At 58.6% G+C, this 20,736-nt stretch overlaps 8 protein-coding genes across 8 annotated transcripts; 6 read left to right on the top strand and 2 right to left on the bottom strand.

Moving 5' to 3' along the window:
* Positions 1 to 1,457: 1,457 nt before the first annotated feature.
* J3D65DRAFT_612539 (pyridoxal-phosphate dependent enzyme-domain-containing protein) lies at positions 1,458 to 3,022 on the top strand. Its single transcript, XM_066799024.1, has 3 exons — positions 1,458 to 1,575; positions 1,632 to 1,981; positions 2,084 to 3,022. The coding sequence occupies exons 2-3, from the start codon at positions 1,657 to 1,659 to the stop codon at positions 2,959 to 2,961; spliced, it is 1,203 nt and encodes a 400-aa protein (XP_066658370.1). The 5' UTR covers positions 1,458 to 1,575; positions 1,632 to 1,656; the 3' UTR covers positions 2,962 to 3,022.
* Positions 3,023 to 3,892, bottom strand: J3D65DRAFT_547771 (riboflavin biosynthesis protein Rib7; the record flags this gene model as incomplete). Its single annotated transcript, XM_066796868.1, has 1 exon — positions 3,023 to 3,892. One exon carries the CDS (start codon positions 3,890 to 3,892, stop codon positions 3,023 to 3,025), a length of 870 nt encoding a protein of 289 aa, XP_066658369.1.
* Positions 3,893 to 5,490: 1,598 nt separating this feature from the next.
* Positions 5,491 to 8,382, bottom strand: J3D65DRAFT_546961 (chitin synthase-like protein; the record flags this gene model as incomplete). The annotated part of the gene is made up of 4 exons (XM_066796840.1): positions 5,491 to 5,628; positions 5,678 to 7,372; positions 7,421 to 7,782; positions 7,836 to 8,382. The coding sequence occupies 4 exons, from the start codon at positions 8,380 to 8,382 to the stop codon at positions 5,491 to 5,493; spliced, it is 2,742 nt and encodes a 913-aa protein (XP_066658368.1).
* Positions 8,383 to 9,777: 1,395 nt separating this feature from the next.
* Positions 9,778 to 10,997, top strand: J3D65DRAFT_612531 (uncharacterized protein). The gene has a single exon (XM_066799023.1). The coding sequence runs from the start codon at positions 10,139 to 10,141 to the stop codon at positions 10,655 to 10,657; it is 519 nt and encodes a 172-aa protein (XP_066658367.1). The 5' UTR covers positions 9,778 to 10,138; the 3' UTR covers positions 10,658 to 10,997.
* A 525-nt stretch (positions 10,998 to 11,522) lies between these two features.
* On the top strand, positions 11,523 to 13,022 carry J3D65DRAFT_612527 (ubiquitin-conjugating enzyme/RWD-like protein). Its single transcript, XM_066799022.1, has 3 exons — positions 11,523 to 11,990; positions 12,055 to 12,344; positions 12,398 to 13,022. Exons 1-3 carry the CDS (start codon positions 11,885 to 11,887, stop codon positions 12,557 to 12,559), a joined length of 558 nt encoding a protein of 185 aa, XP_066658366.1. The 5' UTR covers positions 11,523 to 11,884; the 3' UTR covers positions 12,560 to 13,022.
* J3D65DRAFT_612523 (ketol-acid reductoisomerase-like protein) lies at positions 13,023 to 14,912 on the top strand. The gene is made up of 5 exons (XM_066799021.1): positions 13,023 to 13,344; positions 13,400 to 13,431; positions 13,484 to 13,762; positions 13,813 to 14,480; positions 14,530 to 14,912. The coding sequence occupies exons 1-5, from the start codon at positions 13,134 to 13,136 to the stop codon at positions 14,552 to 14,554; spliced, it is 1,215 nt and encodes a 404-aa protein (XP_066658365.1). The 5' UTR covers positions 13,023 to 13,133; the 3' UTR covers positions 14,555 to 14,912.
* Positions 14,913 to 15,351: 439 nt separating this feature from the next.
* Positions 15,352 to 18,295, top strand: J3D65DRAFT_612518 (uncharacterized protein). Its single transcript, XM_066799020.1, has one exon. It carries the CDS (start codon positions 15,644 to 15,646, stop codon positions 17,864 to 17,866), a length of 2,223 nt encoding a protein of 740 aa, XP_066658364.1. The 5' UTR covers positions 15,352 to 15,643; the 3' UTR covers positions 17,867 to 18,295.
* Positions 18,296 to 18,936: 641 nt separating this feature from the next.
* J3D65DRAFT_199622 (thioredoxin-like protein) lies at positions 18,937 to 20,202 on the top strand. The gene is made up of 2 exons (XM_066794402.1): positions 18,937 to 19,260; positions 19,331 to 20,202. The coding sequence occupies exons 1-2, from the start codon at positions 19,051 to 19,053 to the stop codon at positions 19,910 to 19,912; spliced, it is 792 nt and encodes a 263-aa protein (XP_066658363.1). The 5' UTR covers positions 18,937 to 19,050; the 3' UTR covers positions 19,913 to 20,202.
* The last annotated feature ends 534 nt before the right edge of the window (positions 20,203 to 20,736 follow it).

Here is a 20,736-nt window from a genome sequence, read left to right as displayed (position 1 = left end):
TAGCCCCTCGCGCAGACACAAAAGGGTGCCGCACCCCCCAGAAATTTCGAAACCCGCTGGCTACTCTTCACACACACACGCACACACACACAGACACACACACACACACCACGAGTACCAGCACCCCCAGTAAGTTGAAGCTGTTCTCCATCGGCCCCAACACTCTGTTCTCCGCAGCGGCTAACGATCCCACAGACATGCATCTCCTCCGCTCGCTGCTCTCCCTCCTCCGAAACAGGGGCCACCGCGCCTCCGCATCAAGTGCCGCGTCGGAATCCGCCTCTGCCGCTTTTGACGAGGGCCTGGATGAGTGGCAGCGCCACATGAGAAAGGAAATCCTCCGGCGGGAGGTCGTCGCGGCGAAAGCTGCGGCGAAGGCGCAAAAAAAGGCTCGCCGGGAAGCCAAGGCCAAAGCTGCCGCCGCCTCCGCTCCTCGCAGGCGGTATTGCGAGGTCGCCTTCCCTCGCGACGAGTATCCCCTCGCGTACTACTAGACCGCATCCCCGCTCCTTCTTCTAGACCGCGTCGGGCATTTTCAGGCGTTTTTGTTGCATTTTCAGGTGTTTTTGCAGCATTTGCAGGAGTCCTTGCAGCATTTACAGGTGTTTTTGTGCATTTTCAGGAGTCTTTGCAGCATTTGCAGGCGTTTATAGACTTGTCGTGCATTTCCAGGCGTTTATAGACTGTCGGGCATTTCCAGGCGTTTTTGCTTTTAGCCTGGCGAAGAGTCCACACGTCCACGTCGTGCCAGGCGGTCACTTCTCCATCATCGTCGCTGATGGAGATGCTGAGATGGACTCATGTCTTTTCGTGTGTCGTCTGCGTCGTCTGCAGTTCGGTTTTTGAGGTCGCGTTTTGGAAGGCGGTGTTGGCGCGTGTTGGTGCTTTGTCAATGGATGCCGACTTTCAATCTCAAGTTGCCTCTGCTTCTCCGCGGGTTCTCTGCTTGTGACCGTTGTTTCCTTGCACTCTGCGAAGAAGAATTGCTGCATCACGAATCAGCCAAGGCATGCTCGACGGCGAGAAGAGTTGTTTGAGAGGCAGATGGGTGCCGTCAGAGAAATGACGCATGCGTCCTTCGTTCCTTCATTCCTTCTTTCTTTCTTTCTTTTCTTTTTGCTTTCTCCTCATTCTCCCACGCATTGAGAAAGCACCGGTACGCGGTCAACTCGACCACCATCTCTTCCAGTCAACGGAGCGGTCGCACGCTGTAAACGTCAGAAAGAAGCGGATGGCAGAGAGGGCGGATATCTAGACCATCTCCTATCCCCTGATGACGCACCAATCGGCGAGACAGACACAATGAATGAAGAGACGATGTTGTTGCAGTTTAGTTGTAGTTGTAGTGCATACCCGCATCGGCTCGGCCCACTCCTCCCGTTGCCGACGCCGCCGCCGCTGCCGTCGGTCGGTCGGCTGAACAGTCAAGCGCAGCGAACACCACCCACCTATCGCGCCATCGCTCACGCCTGAATGATTAGCCACCACATGGGCAGCTACATTCTTCCGTTCCTTTTCTCTGCCTTGTAGAATGTAGACCAAGCCCCGCGCACGCGTCGCCTAATTCTACTCCTCGTACAGCCCAAGCTTCTATTCTGTCCTGTTCTGTTCGTTCTGTTCATTCTGTGCAGTCTCTCTTAGCTTCGCGCCATCATAATGGCAGACCCATCGACCTGCTCCCCGCTCACGCGCGCCTCGGTCGTCGCCGCCCACGCCGCCATCGCCCCGCACATCCACCGCACGCCCATCGCCACCAGCACGACGCTGTCGACATTCGCGAGTACGCCCCAGACGCGCGAACAGCTAGAAGGGACCGAGGATGATGCGGCGGGAGCGCAGCCCGCCGCGCCGCACATGCGGCTGTTCTTCAAGTGCGAGAACCAGCAGCGCGTCGGCGCGTTCAAGGCGCGCGGCGCTTTTCACGCGCTGTCGCGGTTGAGCGACGAGCAGCTGGCGCGCGGCGTCGTGACGCATAGCTCTGGTGCGTAATGTACTGCGCAGAGGCATGCCCAGATACCCAGAGCTTCAGTCGATTCAGCCTTGGTGATCTCGCATCCATGCTGACACCTGCGCACGCACACAGGCAACCACGCAGCAGCGCTGTCGCTCGCGGCCCGCACGCGCGGCGTCCCCGCCTACATCGTCATGCCGTCCATCAGCACGCCGTCCAAGATCGCCGCAACCCGCGGCTACGGCGCGACGATCCGCTTCAGCGGCAGCACGGCGCCGGAGCGCGAGGCCGTCGTGCGCGACGTCGTCGCCGAGACGGGCGCCGTCCTCGTCCCGCCTTACGACCACCCGGACATCATACTCGGGCAGGGCACGCTGGCGCTGGAGTTCGAGGCGCAGGTCGCCGACGCCGTGGCCGCGGCGCCGGCGCTCAGCGTGCGCGATGCGGCGAAGGGTCTGGACGCCGTCATTGCGCCCTGTGGAGGAGGTGGTATGCTGTCGGGCGTCGCGACGGCGCTCGCCGGCACGGGAATCCGCGTGTTTGGCGCCGAGCCCAGCTTCGAGGGCGCCGACGACGCGCGCAGAGGGCTGAAGCAGGGCCGGCGCATCGAGGCCGTCAAGTCGCTGACGATAGCCGACGGCGTGCGCACGCCCGTCGGCGAGATACCGTGGACCGTCATCAGCGACAAGACCAAGGTGCAGGACGTGTTTGCGGTCAGCGAGGACGAGATCAAGAAGGCGCTGCGCCTGTTGATGGAGCGCATGAAGGTGTTTGTCGAGCCGACGGCGGCGCTGGGTTTGGCTGTGGCGCTGTACAATGAGGAGTTTCGTAGACTGGTTGAACGAGAGGCGGGAGAGGAGGGCTGGAACGTTGGCATCGTGTTGAGCGGCGGCAATACCACCATGGAGGCCATTGGAAAGCTGTATGCTGCTCCTCAGACCGAGGCGGCGCGGGCAGAAGGCGTGGTGGGCATCAACGGCGAACGCAAGGCCGAGAACGTAGCTGGATGAGCGAGCATGTAGTCTCTTGGGCGGAGCGGAATCCATGACAACTGAGATGATGTCGTCTGAATCACGCACCCAACCGTCCACAAAGCACCACATCGTCGCCCATCGGACACCACTTCACATCGCGCAACCTCGCAGCCGGCACCGCACCTCCCCCCTCCCCATCCGTCCGCCGCGGCGGACTCACGACGACGCCGCCCTGCCCCAACCACGTCGGCGCAATCGTGACAATGACCGAGTCGACGAGCGCCATGTTGCGCGGCGCGAGCAGCGCGTTGATGACGCCCGCGCCGCCCTCGATCATGACGCTGCCGACGCCCTCGCGCCCCAGCACCCCCAGCACATCGCCCCACGCCATGAAGCCGTCCGCCCCGACGCCGACTTCGAGCACGCGGCCCCCGGCGTCTTCGAGGACGCGCTTCCGCGCCGCCGACAAGCGCGCCGCCACGCCCTCGCCCACGAGCACCCACGGCGCGCGCCCGCGGCCCTGCCGCGCCAGCTGCAGCACCTTCGCCAGGGCCCCATCTTCGTTGCCATGCTCAGCACACCACTCCCAACGACCGCGCGCGTCGACGACAACAGGCCGCGGCTGGCGATGCAGCGGCGGCTCACTCCCATCGCCGTAGCCGCCGACGCCCAGGATGCGGCAGTTGAGGCCCGGGTCGTCGGCGAGCGCGGTGCCGGCGCCGACGAGGATGGCGTCGTGCGCGGCGCGCAGGTGGTGCGTCATGGCTTTGGAGAGCGGGCCGGAGAGGGCGGTGCGCGTGCCGGGGGCGAGGGAGAGGGACGAGTCGAGCGAGGAGGCGAAGGTGAGGGTTGTGAAGGGTTTGGTGGTGTTGGATGCTGATGGTGAGGGTGAGGCGGGCGGAGGCAGGTACGGCGATAGAGGGGCCGCGAGGGCTTCGGGGAAGACGAGGGCGTCGCGGGATGCCATTTGTTGTTGCTGCTGCTCTGCTGCGTCTGCCATTCTGCTGTCCTTGCTCTTGCGGTGGTGTGGTGGTAGTGGTGGTAGTGGTGGTAGTGGTGGTAGTGGTGGTAGTGGTGTCCCAGTCTCAATTCCGAGCTCTTCAAGCCAATCCAATCCGGTCGACGACAGTACCTAGCTCCGTCCCCTCAAAGCGCGCTCGAAAAACAATAAACAACGTCCAAACACAACGTTCAAGTCAACTTGTCGTTCGTCGACCAACAAGTGGAGGCAGGTCGTTGGTTGGCCGAGAAAGACGCTGGTCGCGGTTCTGTGCTCACCTGCAGGGAGCCAAGCCAAGCCAACCAAGCAAGCCCTGCCTGCAGCCAGCGCACGCACAGACCACGCTTAAGACAACGCACCCATCGCTTGGAGCAAACTCAACACCTGTGCCACAGCACCCCATACTGGCATGACGCCAGTACCTAGTCAACGCCCGCGGCGGCGGCGGGAGGTACCTTAACCTTCGATCCTCTCGCACCCTAAGTGAGCGTAAGGAGGACAACAAACTTTGGCGGCGGCGTTTCTTAAAACGACGACGACCAGCAGCAAAACACAAAACCGGTGGTAGGTGGTGCATGCAACCAACCAACCAGCTACATAACCAGCCACCCTCTCCATTATGCGCGCAAACTGCAACGCACACATTGCAACAAAAATCCTGCCTCCTGAGAAATCATTGCCAATTTCACGAATCGACAACACTTGTCGTCGTAAAGTACAAGAGAGATAGATATACATGTAAATATACAACTACATAAATACAGCAGTGTCGAAGCGAACAAAGCAGGGCAAGAGATGGATGGGACGGGCGCACTCGCTCGCTCATTTGCTCGTCGAAACGAAAAAAAAAAAAGAAAAAAATAATAACAAAAAAAAAGTGGCAGGGCAGGGGCGGCTGTAGAATGCATGCAACCACTAGACTACATACGCATGTAGGAAGAGGCAGTGGTGGTGGTGGTGTCATGCCAAATCGTCTGGTTGGTCCGTCGAGTCGGTTGATATGTAGTGGTGTAGCCTTGGTAGGTAATGTAAATGTAGAATGGGGTGGGTCGCTGTGCAAATATGCAAAACAAAAACATGTACAACAGCCAAACAACAGCGACAGATTCTCACAATCGCCGCAAAACAACAACACCAGCAACAAGAAAATGTGACCAAACTCTCAAAAGGGGGTCTGGAGAGGTTGAGAAATTAAGAGGGAAAAAAGCGAAAAGAAAAGAAAAAGAGGCTGGAAAAACGACACCAAAACACGCCATGGTATGTCCACCCTCCATCGACCAACCCGACACATCCCCCTCAATCCCACCCCATGCCACCCCAAATCTTCCCCATTCCTTCAAACCTGGAAAAGGGGCCCCATGAAGCGAAAATGCATGCCAAAAGCGCCCATCGTCATCATCATCGAGGAAATCCCCCTCCTGGATTTCGTTTTGTTTTTCTTTCTTCCTTTGTATTTCACACAAACATCGACATTGCTTTGGAGCGGCCCAGGCAGCAAGCAACTTGTTTTTTTCTTCGAAATCGCGGGTATCGTTTTGAGAAGATAAGCATGTCTCAAAAACCTCTCATCTCCTGGCGAAGCAGCACAGGATACCAGACTTGCCCAGGAACCACAAGCAGCCGAGGAAACGAATGAAGGACATGAACGCAGTAGCCCACAGGAGGGCCTGGAAGAAGCGGGAAGTACGTTTCGAGGCACCAGACTAGAAGTTGTTAGCGCAAGAAATTGTGATTGTGGCAAGAGAAACATACCGTGAAACCAAACTTGTCAAAGTTGTCGCTGGTGATGACAACGGCCAAGAGGGCGTTGGAGAAAATCCATGCAGTCGTCAAGTGAGTACGGAAAGACTTGTACGAATCGTCAAGACTCTTCGAGGTGTCTTCAGGCTCAGGAACGTAGGGCTGCAGCGCGCGCTTGACCGTCTGCTCAAATTGGCTGTCAATGTCGGCTTGCGGCACATCGGGCTCTTCAATGACGGTATGCTTGCCGTCGCCAGCCTTTTCTGTCTTTGCAGAGGGCAGCACATCGGCCTTGTCGGAACCCTTGGTACCCCAAGAAACATCGTGCCAGTTGCTGAAAGCGTAGACGTTGAGGATGTTGATGTAAGAGGACGCAATCAGCAGGTACTGGGGGAACGACGTGAACATGTGCCACGGGTCGAGGTACATGAACGAGGCAATGTAGTAGAGACCAAAGGTAGCAGCCAGGGCGATGATGATGATACCGACGCCGTCCGAGGAGAAGAAGGACTTGACAAAGGCCGAAGTCGAGCTCGTGTCCAGGCCCTGTTCCGTCGGACTCGTAAAGGCCTGCACCACAAGGTACATGGAGATGACGACAATGTAGAGCTGGATGAAGCCGAAGACGAAGAACGACACGACGTACGAGTAGCGGGAACCCTTGGGACGGTTACCAAGCGCGAGAATGAACTGGAGCAGCAGGAACGCAAGGTAGCCGTACTTGAGGACCGTGTTGAAGATGGGCGTGACAGTGTTTCCAAAGGGCCAGGCGTTCTTTTGCGCAACTCCAGTCTTTTCGTTTGCCGCCGTGGGAATACCGACGAGATCCATGATGACCGAAGTAGTGAGCCAGTACGAAGCCAGAGCGAACCAGGTGATGAAGAGCTGAGCCGAGTTGTAGACCATTTGGACGTGGAAGAAGAACATGCGGACAAAGTTGTGTCCCGACTTGTACATGCGGCTAAAGTGCATGAGCGAGTAGATACTGGCCGCAAAGGAACCGTTGAGCCAACGACGACGCTGACCGATGAATTCGGGAGCACCTTCAGGAACATCAGTTTCACCCTTGGAAGCCTTGACATAGGTCAAATGCCACTTGGATCCAGCCTTGGCGACGAGTTCGAAACAGAGAATACGGTCCTCGGCCAAGAACATGTTCTTCTTGAAAATGTTCATGCCCTCGATACCCTTCTTTCCGAGAATCTTGGACAGCGTGTGGTCACCGTGGAAGTACTGCTCCAGGGGACGACCCATGATGGCGCGGAAGCGGTAAGCAGAAAAGGCACCGGGCAACACGGAGACGTAACCAAACGACGACTCGAGGGGTTTATCCAGAATGTTGGAAATCTTGTACTCGAAGTTTTGCGCGGCGACGAGCGGGTTGACGAGGTTCTTCCAGCCCTTGCCCAACATGGCGTGAATTTCACCACAGGCACCGCCGAGGTCCTTGTCATTGTAAAAGGCCTCCCAGAGGGCCAAGAGGGACTTGGGACCGGGCTTGGTACCAGCGTCGAGCAGAATGCAGACTTCGGGGTTCAGAATCCTGCCAAAGGCGGTGAAGAGCCATCTGTGCGAGTTGATCTTCTTGGTGTTCTTTTGCTTCAAGCAGAACATCATCTGGACGGGGGGCAGCGTGCTGGAGCTGTCATCGTGCGGCCGGATGAGCTGCTGGTTGGGGGTGACGGAAAGCTGAGTGGTGTACTCGAACTAGAGAGGGTCAGCAGCTGCACGAGTTGTTTGGAATTGAAAACGCACAATGTGTGCCGTCGTCTCCTTGCCGTCAATATCCTTCTTCATGATGCCGTCCTGGTAAATACCGACGGTTGCGAGCAAGTCAAGCGTGCCCTTGTCGCAGGGGTCGATACCGTCAAACACCAAACAAACAACAATCTTTTGCCACGCGGGGCCACCCTTGTTCCAGAACTCGGACTTTTTGAGGTTGACAATGTCGCGAATGTTTTGCATGACACCGTGCAGCGTTCTGGCGGTCAAGACCTTGTCTTCGTTGTAGTAGGTAATGGCAATGAGCAACTCGGTGTGGCGGTTGTACATGGCCGGACGCAGATTGTAACCATTTTTCAGGGTAAAATCGTTGGGGTCGCAAGTAGCGGCCGTGTCTAGGCGCACGTCAGACGGTTGAAAATCATGGCGGTGACAAGACTGGACTTACAGCGCATGTGGGTGAATTCTTCGCTTCCGCTCTCGAGGTCATTTCTGTACTTTGCCTGGATGGCATTTTGGATGGCAGAAGGGACAGGATAGTCGGCACTCAGGACAGCGCCCTGAACGAGGCGGACCTTGCGCGTCAAACCACGCTTGAGACCGCCGCCGCCGCCCTGTCCACCAGGCTGCTGGCGCTGCCGCCATGCCTCTGTCGAGCTCGTCTCGCTCCTGCTGTAGGGAGAAGGGGTCCTATTGGGGACGCCAAAGGATTGAGCGGCATCGGTGCCGCCGTAGACGTCGTCGGCCTCGTTGTAGCCGGCGCTGTAGGCACTGCTGGCGGTGTATCCAGGAGCAGTGGCCGAAGAGCCGTCGGCGTAAGTTTCGGTCAGGGAGTAGGCCGAAACAGGACGCGGCGCAGGCGAAGGCATTCTGTGGTCGGGGTCGTCAAAGGGACCTGGGTTGGCGCCGGTGGGATTGGGGTGGAGAAGGGAGCGCTCGACCTCGTGCTCGTCGTCGGAGCCGTCACGGTGAGCTGGATGGTCGTACTGTGACATGGAAGGGAGGGTCAGCAAGAAGGAAGGGGTCGGTAGCCTGACGGGGGGCTGAGGGGTTTACTAACACCGGCCCCTGGGCGCATGTCGTTCAAGTTATGGCTGTCGCCATAGGCTCCTGATCCCTGGTATGCCATGGCTCAAATGCTTTTTTTTTCTTTTCGGCTTAGCAAACGAACGCCAGGGCTGATCGTTGAAAGGGCGATGGGCAGGGCGATTGCTGGAGCGAGATATTTAAGGGGAGGGACGGGATTAGGAGAGGAGCTGGCCGGAGCGACTCAAGGGTCGATCAGGATGTGGAGTAAAGGAGGTAGGGCCAAAAGAAGTCTTGGCCTGCGACTGGGGGGAGGGGGGTGGGTGGTTGGAGGGAGGGACGGGAATGTTTCAAGTCGCTGCGGCAGCGCTTCCTGGCCGAGAGAGGAAAACAGGTGGAGGGTAAGGTAGAGGACGGGAGGTGACGGAGGAAGAAGAGAGCAGAAGGAGGGGTCCAAGGAAGGGCTTTGTCGCAGGGTCAGGTCGAGCTGAGCCAGCAGGCAGAGGCAGAGGCAGTGGCAGTGGCAGTGGCAGTGGCAGCGGGAGAGCGAGAGGCAGGCTCTTCTTTTTCTCGTCGCCATGGCCGTCGAGGGCGCGGGGGCCTAAAAATAGTGGCACCCAGTAGTTGGCCATGGGGTCTGTCGCTCCGGCTCAGCGCTCTCTGTCTCTCGCTCTCGCTCCTTCCGTTCTTTGACGGTCTTCTGGAAACGGAAACGGGCTCACGGGCGGGCCGCCGACCACTCACAGGCCCCCGCGCTCCCCTTTTTGCTCCCTGGTCCTGGTCCTTGTCCATGCTCCGGTCGGTGGCTGTGCGCCCAGGAAGCCCTGCCAGCAGCGCAAGCTTTTTCCATGTTGCTGTGCCTCACTCAAGAACTATTACCGTCCATCTCTCTCACTGCACTGGCACAGCATCACCATCACCGTCGCACCCTCCGTCAGCTTCCGTCCTCTCGCTCGTGCAAACCCCCGGCCGTCTCGCCGTGTGTGTGCCGTGCAACACTGTACGAGACTGGCTGGCCTGTGTCGGAGGGCGGTGGCTGGCTGCGCAACGCTACTGGCTGACCTGCCGCCCGGCCCGCCTATCGTCAACGCCATCGAATCCAAGCGCCCGCAGTCTTCTACCACTCCCCTCCACCTCCTCCTCCTCCTCCTAGCCCCTTCCGCCACTCCAACTATCCTCTTGCGTCCAAGCCTGTTTCGTCTCTGCCTACTTTCATCGTTGCCATTGGTCTGCATCGCCATGTGGGAGCAGATGCAGCTCATGGTTGCGGGAACACGTCATGCATCAATAGGCCGTGCATCTGCCATTTCATTTTACATAGACGCCGGCCCGTCGACCTTCGTAACAAGTGGAGCGTGCAGCGTCAGGGTCAGGGTCAGGGTCAGGGTCAGGGTCGCTGAGGTGTGCTTTGGTTCATTTCTTTCCTGACGACCTGAACACCACGGCCAAGTCCCCGACCTTTTGCCATGCCGTGCATGTATAGAAGCCTTGCATTGCTCCCTATCCACCTCCATTTCACGCGCCTGCTTAGACCCTCGCTAACCACGACGCCAAATCCACCTATACATCAATTTATCGCCCTTCTAGCGCTGGCCGTAGCGCGTTATCTGCGTGCTGATCCCCCAAAGCCCTCCGTAGGGCTCATCCTTGGCCTCGTCAGCGCCGCCTATTTGGTCAAGGCCTCGGACACTTCTCCCGCCTACACAAAGAAATCCGTCCTCCACCATGGCCTCGTCCGCCGACGGCTTTGCTGATCTCGTCATTGTTGCCTGCCACGCCATCTTCCTCGGCAACCCTCTCTCTCCCGAATGCGACGTCTACTCGCCCCTCCAGTGGCATCTCCAGCCCTTTCAAAAGTCGACCGGCTCCGTCCCGGCCGAGCACGAGACCTTTTTGCTGCACATTCACGCCGGCTTGAATGCCTTGGCCTACGGCTCCCTCTCCCGCTCCGGCGTGCTGGTCTTCTCCGGCGCAGCCACGGCGCTAGACGTCACCGGCTTGACCGAAGCTCAAAGCTACTTCAACGCCGCACTCGCCTTGACCCAGCAATTTGGCCAGGGACATCCTTTCGCCGAATGCTTGAATTCGCGAACCCTCGTCGAGGACGCCGCCACCGACAGTTACCAGAACCTGCTCTTCTCCATCCTCAAGTTTCGACGTCATTTCGGCCGATACCCGCGCTCCGTCAGGGTCATTACCCATGCCTTTAAGACAAGGCGATTTTTGGTAAGTCCATGTTGTTGAATTGATGCTGTGGCGGTGCATCTCGAGTGGATCGACGCCACTTGGATGCTACACATCACATCCATTGTCATTTCTTCGGGACGATACGTCGCATACCCGTCGACTGCAAAGCTGAATGATTTTCTCCCTTGATCACCTCACATCTCCTGTGTTTCACCCTGCTCCCTCCCAAGTCATCGCACTCGATCAAACAGTCTGGGCGTCAACCGCCATCCATTGCCCCAACATGGTGGCTCTGGTCGCCTGAATTGTCTGAGATGTGCGGTGAGGGCGGTCAGCACGATACGAGGCACGCGGAAATGAGCCTTGGGTCAGCCCCAGAAACACGAGGCGGGCCCTCGCCGTCCTCTAGTCAAGCCCTACGCAGGGTTCGTGATGCAACGCTTTCTAACCTCGTGAACTCCTCAAGGACCTGCACGCAAAGGCGATCCGCTGGCCTAGCGATCGCATACATGTACAGGGCATCGACCCCGTGAGCCGTGGTAAGACAGAAACCTGCCTCTACAGCCTCGAGCAAACCACCTGACGGATGCCATTTGCTAGCCGTCGACCACGCGCAGAATGTAGACGGAGAGAGCAAGCGGGGTCTTTCTGCATGGATCCAAGACCTCTACGGCATGCATACACCGCTCATGGACAAGCGAATGGCTAGAGGATGGCAGCAGTCGGCGCTGCTCGAATTGGGTCAAGGATTGGAGGATCATGTCAAGGCGCTTTTGGCGTATGACGGCGGGAAAGATGGCACCGTTCTATTCGAGGGCCCGCTGCCCTGGTAGTTGGTAGATGATACCATGGCTGGCTGAATCAGCCTGCCTCCACGAGTGTAAACATTGCGATCCCGTCAACACGTGGATTGCTGACGCGAAAGCCTCTTGTGATTCCAATCGTTGAGACGGCGAGACGCTGTTCAGGAACAGAGTCTTGGGTGATTGGTGAGACGTTTGGTTTGACCTCTGCGCTGCTGTGACGCTCGGCTTGGCGGGGCTCTCGGAAAGCCCGACGGGTAGACGTGAAGCATTCAGGCACACGACTCATCGCCAACTTCGACATTCACCCATCCTCTTGCTCGTCCGCCGTCGTGCCTTGGAACAGCGCGCTCTTCGCTCGAGGCCTTCCTCGCGCCGCCATCTTCACTCCTGTCCTCAACCCCGCACCTCTCCCCAACACCGTCATCGCTCGCCGCCGCCGCCGCCGCCGCCGTCGCCGACTGCGCCAACATTCGCCATCATGCTCAAGATATGGTCTATGAAGCAGAAGCAGCAGCAGGAGGACAATGCTGCTGCGGGACAAAAGAAGAAGAAGGTCACGGCAGCGCAGCTGCGCGTCCAGAAGGGTACACCCCACCCCGTTGAATGCGCACACTCCGAATGCGGACCCTGGACTGACAACCACTGCAGACTTGTCTGAGCTCTCATTAGGGTCTACCATGAAGACTGATTTCCCCAACCCCGACGACATCCTCAACTTCATCCTCACAATCGAGCCCGACGAGGGCATGTACAAGGGCGGCCGATTCCACTTTAGCTTTGCGATCAACCAGAACTTTCCCCACGACCCGCCAAAAGTCAAGTGCACGCAGAAAATCTACCACCCCAACATCGACCTGGAAGGCAACGTCTGCCTGAACATTCTGAGAGAAGACTGGAAGCCGGTGTTGAACTTGAACGCGGTGATTGTCGGACTGCAGGTGGGTCACTACCACGACAACACGTACCGGCGCATGCTGACGCGACTACCTAGTTCCTCTTCCTCGAGCCCAACGCGTCGGATCCGTTGAACAAGGAGGCGGCAGAGGACCTCAAGACCAACCGCGAAGGCTTCAAGCGCAACGTGAAGCTGGCCATGACCGGCGGACACGTCAAAGGCACCACCTTCGACCGCGTCCTGATGAAGCAGACCTAAGAGGAGACGAGCGCGCCGTAAAGGCCAACATGCGACATGAGAGCGAGCATTGCGGGACAAGGCGTACACGGTGCTGGGGCTGCTGGGCTTCTTTGGCTTTGAGCTGCGCGGGCAGCCTCATTTTATTTCCATCAATGGGTCATGGTTTCGATAGAGCGACATGCACGTAATACACCAGAGGGCAGCAGATCTAGAGGTGCCTCCATCGGGTCTTTTTGCTTTGCTCCACTATTTGTTTGCGCGGTGCGATGTAGGATGCCGGAAGTTGGGAGGAACAAGTCCCCGGGACAAATAGTATATGCACATCACTACTCAACAAGCCCTCAGCTTCGCAAAGCGAAGGTCGCCGGTACATATCAATCATGGACTGAGTCATTGGCCGCCGGCCAGTCTGAAATGCAGCACGAGAGATTGGCCACACGTGATGGGGAATCGGGCTCCGACATCGGAGGACCCCGAACGCGCCACGCCGAAGAATTCTGGGCACCAGAACCCCAGAAGTTCCGTTTATTGCTCACCATCACCACCACAACTCATTCCTCTCCCATCCTCCATTCACTTGTCCATCATCACAATGGCCTCCCGCACCGCCAGCCGCGCTCTCCGCGCCTCCGCCAAGCAATTGGCCGCTCCCGCCGTCCAGCGCCGCACTTTTGTTTCGGCTCTCAACGCTGCGACCAAGGGCGCCGTTGCGGCTGCTCCCAGGGCTGCTGTCACCCTCCCCAAGCAGCAGGTCCGCGGTGTGAAGACCATTGACTTTGCCGGCGTCAAGGAGGACGTCTACGGTATTTGCACCCACTCTCAAAACCCGCCGGGCAGCTAAACTGACGCCGCCCGCAGAGCGTGATGACTGGCCGCGCGAGAAGCTCCTTGTGAGTCACCAATTGTTGTGCAAGTGTTGACAAGAAACTAACAATTGTCTAGGACTACTTCAAGAACGACACTCTTGCCCTCATCGGCTATGGCTCCCAGGGCCACGGCCAGGGCCTCAACCTCCGTGACAACGGCCTCAACGTCATCATTGGTGTCCGGAAGAACGGCAAGTCGTGGGAGGAGGCCCTTCAGGATGGCTGGGTCCCCGGCAAGAACCTCTTTGAGGTCGACGAGGCCATCTCCAAGGGCACCATTGTCATGAACCTCCTCTCCGACGCCGCCCAGTCCGAGACCTGGCCTCACATCAAGCCCCAGCTCACCAAGGGCAAGGTAAGCTAGAGTCATTCAAGAAATGTGTTGGGGATGCTAAGATTTGATAGACTCTCTACTTCTCCCACGGTTTCTCCCCCGTCTTCAAGGACCTGACCAAGGTCGATGTCCCCAAGGACGTTGATGTCATCCTCGTTGCCCCCAAGGGCTCTGGCCGCACCGTCCGCTCCCTCTTCAAGGAGGGCCGCGGTATCAACTCGTCCGTTGCCGTCTACCAGGACGTCACCGGCAAGGCCGAGGAGAAGGCCATTGCTCTCGGTGTTGCCGTCGGCTCCGGCTACCTCTACAAGACTACCTTTGAGAAGGAGGTCTACTCTGACCTATACGGTGAGCGTGGCTGCCTGATGGGCGGTATCCACGGCATGTTCCTCGCCCAGTACGAGGTCCTCCGTGAGCGCGGCCACAGCCCCAGCGAGGCCTTCAACGAGACGGTTGAGGAGGCTACCCAGTCCCTGTACCCCCTGATCGGTGCCAACGGCATGGACTACATGTACGCGGCCTGCTCCACCACTGCCCGCCGTGGTGCCCTCGACTGGAGCAAGAGGTTCCAGGACGCTCTCAAGCCCGTCTTCAACGACCTGTACGACTCGGTTGCCGACGGCTCCGAGACCAAGAGGTCCCTCGAGTACAACAGCCGCCCCGACTACCGCGAGCTGTACGAGAAGGAGATGCAGGAGATCCGCGAGCTCGAGATCTGGAGGGCTGGCAAGTCCGTCCGGTAAGTTTACTCGCCACTACAACCGCCACAGCAGCTAACAAGAATGCAGTGGTCTCCGCCCCGAGAACCAGTAAACGTCTCGCATGCTGAAGAACCGGGTGGTTTTTGGCAAACCGATTTGCTGCGGCAGACTAGACAATTGATGGAGGCTTCTTTTTGTTGAGAACCGAGGCCACGTGTAACACCACGACGACGATCCAAACCACCAAGACCCGGGGGTCAATGACGAAAAGCCCTTTACGACGACTCTGGATTGGATGATTGAGGGGGCTCTTCTTCCCAGGGGCGGCAGCTGCGCTTTTTTATTTCCTTTTGCTGTATCTCTCAATTGGGATGACGGGACGTCTAGCGCGGCGGACTGTGGAGAAAACAAAAGCTTTTTTCTTTTTCTTTATGCGGATAGGGGAATGGAGAAGCTTGAAATGTGCGCCCGTTGCTACTCATGGCGTGTGAGGTGATGTGGAGCGGCCAACAATGGCTGCCAGGCTGCTGTGAGTACAGGATGAAGTCATGCACCAGGCGTTGAGTCAACGGTACAGTAGGGCTTTGCGCGGCCAAGCCACACGGCCCCCAGGTTTGCGGTCGCCTATCCATGCGAGGCCTCGTCGTCCCTTGCTTCCTCCAGTCTGTCCACGCAGCAGAAAATTAGGAAAACACATGAGGAGTCGAGCGCTAGCTTAGGCACGTTTTTGATACCAATGCATTCAGCATCTACAAGAAGTTGAATGGCTTGGAACAGTCCGGAGTGGCAGCAAACTGTGTTTATAGGTGCTGAGCCTGAGTCACCAAGCCTCGAGCCGCAAAGCGCGCTATGCCTATTAAGGACACCGCGAACACCGCAGTCAGCCTCGTGAGATCAAACCTGACACCGGCTCTCTCGGTCACTCGGTGTCGCTCAACCGCATGTGTTCCTACTGACCAGCGATAATAGATCCAATTCTCCGCGCCCCAGGCCATACTCTCTCACGCTCCCTCGCTCCCTTCCCCTCCCTCCACCTCTCTTGGACCAGCTTTTTGGTAGCTGTGCCCTCTGCCAATAGAGCTGGGTTGACTACAACCTCTATCCTCTGCTTGAACTGTCTCTTTGACGCCCGTTGCCATATCACACCGTGGATACCCCATCTGGACACCCATTAACCACCCCGCGCCTCCAATCCTTCCAAATGGCCGCCGTCAAGAACTTCCGCATCTCCCGTGCCTCGAGTGCGTCGCGCGGCGACGCCTCACATGATCCCTTTACCAAGCTCGTCTTCGAGCCGGCCCTCGAGTCGGACGAGTTGTTTGATGCCCTCAGAGAAGCCTACCCGGCCGTCAAGACACATACGGAACGCAAGAAGCAAGCCGTCCTCGACTTTTTGATGGACGAGCGACAAGCCATTGAGCAAGAGATTACTGCCTTTGTCCACGGCACCGGAGCCGCCGCGCCAGTCGACGCCTTTAGCCCCCAGGACGATGCTTCCCCTTTCAATCCTCCATCCGTTCGCAATCCATCGACGTCCTACTCTGGCGACGAGTCGTTCTCGTCGTCGGCCGCCCCGTCGAGCGCCGAGTCCAGCCCCGAGACGCTGTCGCTCAAGCAAATGACCAGTGTGTGGACTGCCTCTGGAGATGCCCCGCCCAAGATCCACCACCGCCGGTCCATGACGACCAAGGAGAAGGAGGATTACCGCAAGAGGAGGCAGATGAGGGCATGCCAGGACTGCCGCAGCCGCAAGAGGAAATGCAACCACGACACGGCCGCCGCCTCGTCCCGCGTCACGTCCAAAGTCAAAAAGCGCTCCAAAGCTCCGCAACACAACACGCCTTCTGAATCCTCTTTTCAGCTCGACGGGTCCTCGGTGTGGGGAGAGCCCAGCTTGATGGGCTCTGTCATGGAGAGTCCCCTCAACTTTACCGACTTTGGTCCCCCACCACCGGCCGGCATCGAAGGGTTTGAGGACTTTTTGCTGCTGCCCGAGGACGACGAGTTCTCCCTGGCCTTTTCACCCGACCCGCTCTTCTCGACGGCTACGACGATGGCTCCGCAGAACAACACCTTCCCCTACACGTACGCTGAGCCGCAACAACCGACGCACTCGTTTGCTCTCCACCAGTCTTACGCCCCGTCGTTTGGCTCCAACTCGTCCGCATCCGCGTCGGCCTACTCGTCCCCTGGCCGCGCCATGGCTCCCACCAATGCCAGCATCGCCCCGGCCCAGATGATCCAGTCGTCGCAAAATTGGGACATGGACCTGGTTGGAGTTGGCGTGAATATGGACCTGAGCGGCGGCAGTCTACATGGCCACGCTCCCGTGCCAATGGTTGACACGCTACCCAGCGGCAGCAGTGGCGGCAGTAGAGGAAACGACGCGACGCTACAGAACGTCGTCCAGCCCGAGCCCTCACGGGGCAGACGCCCAACGGCGGCCGCCATGTCGTCGTCGTCGTCGTCGTCGGCATCAAGCCAACGCCCGCTCCCACGCCCGGGAGCGCAACCACTGCTCACCGTGAGCGACCCGGTACTCGGCCATTCTTGCGAGGGCGTAGGAACGGCACGCGCCGCGGCCTCTGTGGCCAACACTCCTGCGTCTACCCATTCCTCGAACGGCAATTCTCCAACGGTACTCGCCAACAACAACACCTCTTCTTCCTCTGCCCCGGCAACGGGGCTGGTGTGTTACGTACCCTCACCAACTCCAACGAGGTCCGCTCGCTGCGCCGCCGGCGGTACCGCCAGCAGCCAAAACAGCGAAAACAGCGACAGCGACAGCCTCAGAGCAAGCGCCAGCCGACTCCGAAGAATCTGCAACTCGACTGTCCGCGGCGACCGTGATCTAGGACGCAACGTCCTACCCCACACGGGAGCAGCGGCGCAGAACACCACGCAACCTCCACCGGTCCTCGCGTCTCCGGTAGTACCATCATCATCGACCCCGTTCTCCGCGTCTCTCTCAACGGGAGACGTCAACGAGACTGCGGCACAGCTGCCAACCACTGAGCTCGAGCTGCAGCTCCAGAGCCAGAGCCAGCGCAGCAGCGCCAGCGCCGGCGGCAGCCTTCGCTCGGCCCTAGCCTACTCTACCGTGTCGACGGTTTTACTCTCCGTCGTCGTCTTCGCCGCCATCTTCCTTCTCTCGGCCGTCACCTCCGCGCTGACAAGCCTCGTCTTCTTCGCCTTGTCCTCGCTTGCGGGGACATCGTCGGTCGTCGACGCTCCAAGCCGCGGCATCGTCCGCGTCAGCTCTGCAGCTTCGACTACTAGTACTTCGTCGCTGCGCGCGCGTTTGCGTGCGCTGAGCTTGGGCATGCCCAAGCATTCAAACCCTTTGACCAGCGAGAAGACAACGCCGACACCGCGCTGCAAGACAATGCCGTGGGGTTTTGCCAGGGCCATGTCGGTGGCGTAAGGATCTATCTCTTTGCCTCGCTTCGTTGATCGACTGACTGGCTCACTGATACTCTTTGTCTTTGCTTGTCTGTCTTTCCTGTTCTGCTAATGGGGTTTTGGGGTTTGGGGCTGGGGAGTCTGGCGTTTTGTCTGTTTCTTTTTGAAATGTGTGTCTGTTTGGGATGTTTGGGAATCGTTACGCCTCCCCGACGTGCGGCAAGCGCGTGCGGGTTGAGGATTGGGATCTATTGGATTGATGGGTATCTAGGATGGGATAGGGTAGGGTTAGGATGGATAGGGCTGGGCTGTTAGGGGCCCTGGTAAAAGCAACGGATTGTTTAGTGCACCGTGGTATCTGAATGAGGAGTGTTGTTTGTCCACCTTACTCCACTCTACCTACTTGCTACCTTACTCTACCTACTTGCTACCTTACTCTACCTCCTTCCTATACTATCTACGGCTGACTGACTCACTGCCAGGATCTTCTTACTGTGAGGTATGATCCAACTACGCTCCTCCTCCGGCTCGCTTCGCTTGCTTCGTTTCCTTCGCTTCCTCCGCTGCTGCCTACATGTATGTTATGTATCCATGCGTCTGTTCGTCCGCTGAATAATTGCCCGCCCGCCTCCACCCATCCGACGCATCCACCACACGCGTGACGGTGCCCAGCAGTTGTTCACGCGGGGCGGGCGTGCAATGCACACGCTTTGTGCACAACCAAGCTTTATGCAAGCTTCGATAAGAAGGAACATGAGGGGGGCATCGGAGCGTCGCGCTGCCGGCGCCGCGAAAGTTTGCGAGGGACGCGTCAACCAAGCACCCGCTTTCGCAGCTGCTTGCTGTATTTCCAATCACAAACAGCCCATCCGGACCCCAGATGCTGCCATGGCTTACGGGCTGGGGGGATGGGATGCTATCTATTGCCTTTTGCCGTCCCATCGTTGCCCGGGGTTTGGCTGGGCTGAGCTGAGCTGAGGTGAGCGAGCGGGGCAGTCCTGTGGATGCAGCCAGATGCATCATCCAATGATGCCATTCATCGCGTCCATCGCGTAGGGGTATATCAATGGGGTGTTTATATATACATGCACCTGGCGTGTAGTACGACTATGTAACAAACTACTGGAAGTCTAGGTACGGTTGAATCTACGGCACGGCCGGCCAGCTAGCATCCAACTCAACCCACCCACCGCACAACAACACAACATGTCGTCCAACACCAGCACCGGCGGCAGCGGTGGTGGTGGTGGCTACGAGAACCCGCACGTCGCGCCTCAAATCACCTTCTACACGTTCCCCGACTGCCCCTACTGCCAACGCGTCCACATCTTACTGACGGAGCTGGCGCTGCCGTTCGACGAGGTGTTGGTCGACATCAGCAAGCCGCGCGAGCAGTGGTATTTGGACATCAATCCTGTACATCCTCTCCCCTCCCCTTCCCTTCCCCCGCAAAACACGCCAACTAACCCCGCCCCCCCACCACCAGCGCGGCCTCGTCCCCTCGCTCAAATTCTCCAACGGCGCCGTCACGGATGAAATCCTCACCGAAAGCGCCATCATCGCGCAGTTCCTGGCCGACAGCCGGCCGTCGCACGTGCTGCCGGCGACGCTCGCCTCGCCCAGCGCGCCGCTGCGCCGCGCGCGCGTCCAGCTCTACGCCGACGCGTTCATGAGCGCGCTCGGCGGCCACAGCCGCGCGCTGCTCTTCGCCGACGCCGGCGCCGTCGATGCGATGGTCGACCAGCTGCTGGACGCCGTGGGCACGGAGGTGGAGCCGCTGCTGCACGGCACGCGCGCCGCGGCGCCGTTCTTGGGCGGCGTCGAGGCCGTTGGTCTGGCGGAGATTCTCACCGCGCCGTTTTTGCTGCGCCTGTATGCGCTGTCGGGCCGCGGTGTGGTGCCGCAGGCGCTGAAGCAGGGGCTGCAGGCGCTGCCGCTTTTTGGGCGCTGGGCCGAGGCGGTGATGCGGCATCCGAGTGTGGTGAAGACGTGGGACGAGGAGAGTTTTATTGGGCGCGCTGTGGCGGCGGTGGAGAAGTTGAAGGGCGAGGCGGCTGCGAAGGCGTAGGTAGGGTGTGAGTGAGTTGGTGAGGTGTGTTGGTGGTGGGGAAGGAGGTGAATGCACGTCTTGACGGGGGGGTCTGTGATTGACGAGGCTGAGGTACAGAGATGCACGCATGGTAGGTAGGTATCATTCTGCCAATTCAAACGGCTTTTGTGTCTGTCTGTCCGCCTTCCTTCCAGCCTTTCTCCCTACCCTATCTGCCAACTGTCGAAAAAGGAGTAATCTATACCGAAACCTTCAACCGAGAAGCAAGCAAGCAAGACGCATGAAGAAAAGAAGGAGAAAATCATCGCCTGCTGTCACCCAGACAGACCCTTTCTTAAGCAAGTTTCTTCACTTTTCCCCCTTTTTTTTCTGTCGAAAGATCAAAGAACTACCCTTCTCGTTGAAAGTGCTTTTTTGGGGGTGAAGGTGAAGGGACAGAGCTGGTGACTTGGATTTTCCTTTTTCGTTCGCTGAGGGTTGATTGTGGTTGTTGTGGAGGTGGGGATGTGGATGGAAGAAGAAGAGGAGGAAAAGTGAGAGGGGGAGGAGAACCAGAAAAGAGAAAAGGGGAAAAGATCAAGAAGCTGCTCCCTCCACTTCACGACACACGACGACTCTTCCGGCAGCGAGCGCCATCAACATCCTCCTCCACCTCCTCCTCCTCCTCATCGTCGTCGTCGTCTTCCTCGCCGCCGCTCGCCATGGCAATCAGCGTCAGCGCCGCCTCCATGTCCGTCCCCTTGCCCAGCGGCGCGCCGCGAGGCCGGACGGCACCGCCACCGGTTTGGCATGAGCGCTGCGCACGCCCGTCTGAGGGGCTGTGGCCCATCAGTAGCAGCGGC

The sequence above is a fragment of the Phyllosticta citribraziliensis genome (genome assembly GCF_038025025.1).
Source record: "Phyllosticta citribraziliensis strain CPC 17464 chromosome Unknown J3D65scaffold_2, whole genome shotgun sequence".
Taxonomy (NCBI): domain Eukaryota; kingdom Fungi; phylum Ascomycota; class Dothideomycetes; order Botryosphaeriales; family Phyllostictaceae; genus Phyllosticta; species Phyllosticta citribraziliensis.
Note: the sequence above shows the minus strand (reverse complement) of the source record. Positions and strands in the feature narration are given on the sequence as shown.

Coding starts and splice junctions, on each gene's coding strand:
- J3D65DRAFT_612539 (XM_066799024.1), top strand. CDS start 1,657: ATGGCAGACCCATCGACCTGCTCCCCGCTCACGCGCGCCTCGGTCGTC. Junction 1,982..2,083: donor CGTCGTGACGCATAGCTCTG/GTGCGTAATGTA, acceptor GCACGCACACAG/GCAACCACGCAGCAGCGCTG.
- J3D65DRAFT_612531 (XM_066799023.1), top strand. CDS start 10,139: ATGGCCTCGTCCGCCGACGGCTTTGCTGATCTCGTCATTGTTGCCTGC.
- J3D65DRAFT_612527 (XM_066799022.1), top strand. CDS start 11,885: ATGCTCAAGATATGGTCTATGAAGCAGAAGCAGCAGCAGGAGGACAAT. Junction 11,991..12,054: donor GCAGCTGCGCGTCCAGAAGG/GTACACCCCACC, acceptor CAACCACTGCAG/ACTTGTCTGAGCTCTCATTA. Junction 12,345..12,397: donor CGGTGATTGTCGGACTGCAG/GTGGGTCACTAC, acceptor GCGACTACCTAG/TTCCTCTTCCTCGAGCCCAA.
- J3D65DRAFT_612523 (XM_066799021.1), top strand. CDS start 13,134: ATGGCCTCCCGCACCGCCAGCCGCGCTCTCCGCGCCTCCGCCAAGCAA. Junction 13,345..13,399: donor CGTCAAGGAGGACGTCTACG/GTATTTGCACCC, acceptor CGCCGCCCGCAG/AGCGTGATGACTGGCCGCGC. Junction 13,763..13,812: donor CCCAGCTCACCAAGGGCAAG/GTAAGCTAGAGT, acceptor AAGATTTGATAG/ACTCTCTACTTCTCCCACGG.
- J3D65DRAFT_612518 (XM_066799020.1), top strand. CDS start 15,644: ATGGCCGCCGTCAAGAACTTCCGCATCTCCCGTGCCTCGAGTGCGTCG.
- J3D65DRAFT_199622 (XM_066794402.1), top strand. CDS start 19,051: ATGTCGTCCAACACCAGCACCGGCGGCAGCGGTGGTGGTGGTGGCTAC. Junction 19,261..19,330: donor GGTATTTGGACATCAATCCT/GTACATCCTCTC, acceptor CCCCACCACCAG/CGCGGCCTCGTCCCCTCGCT.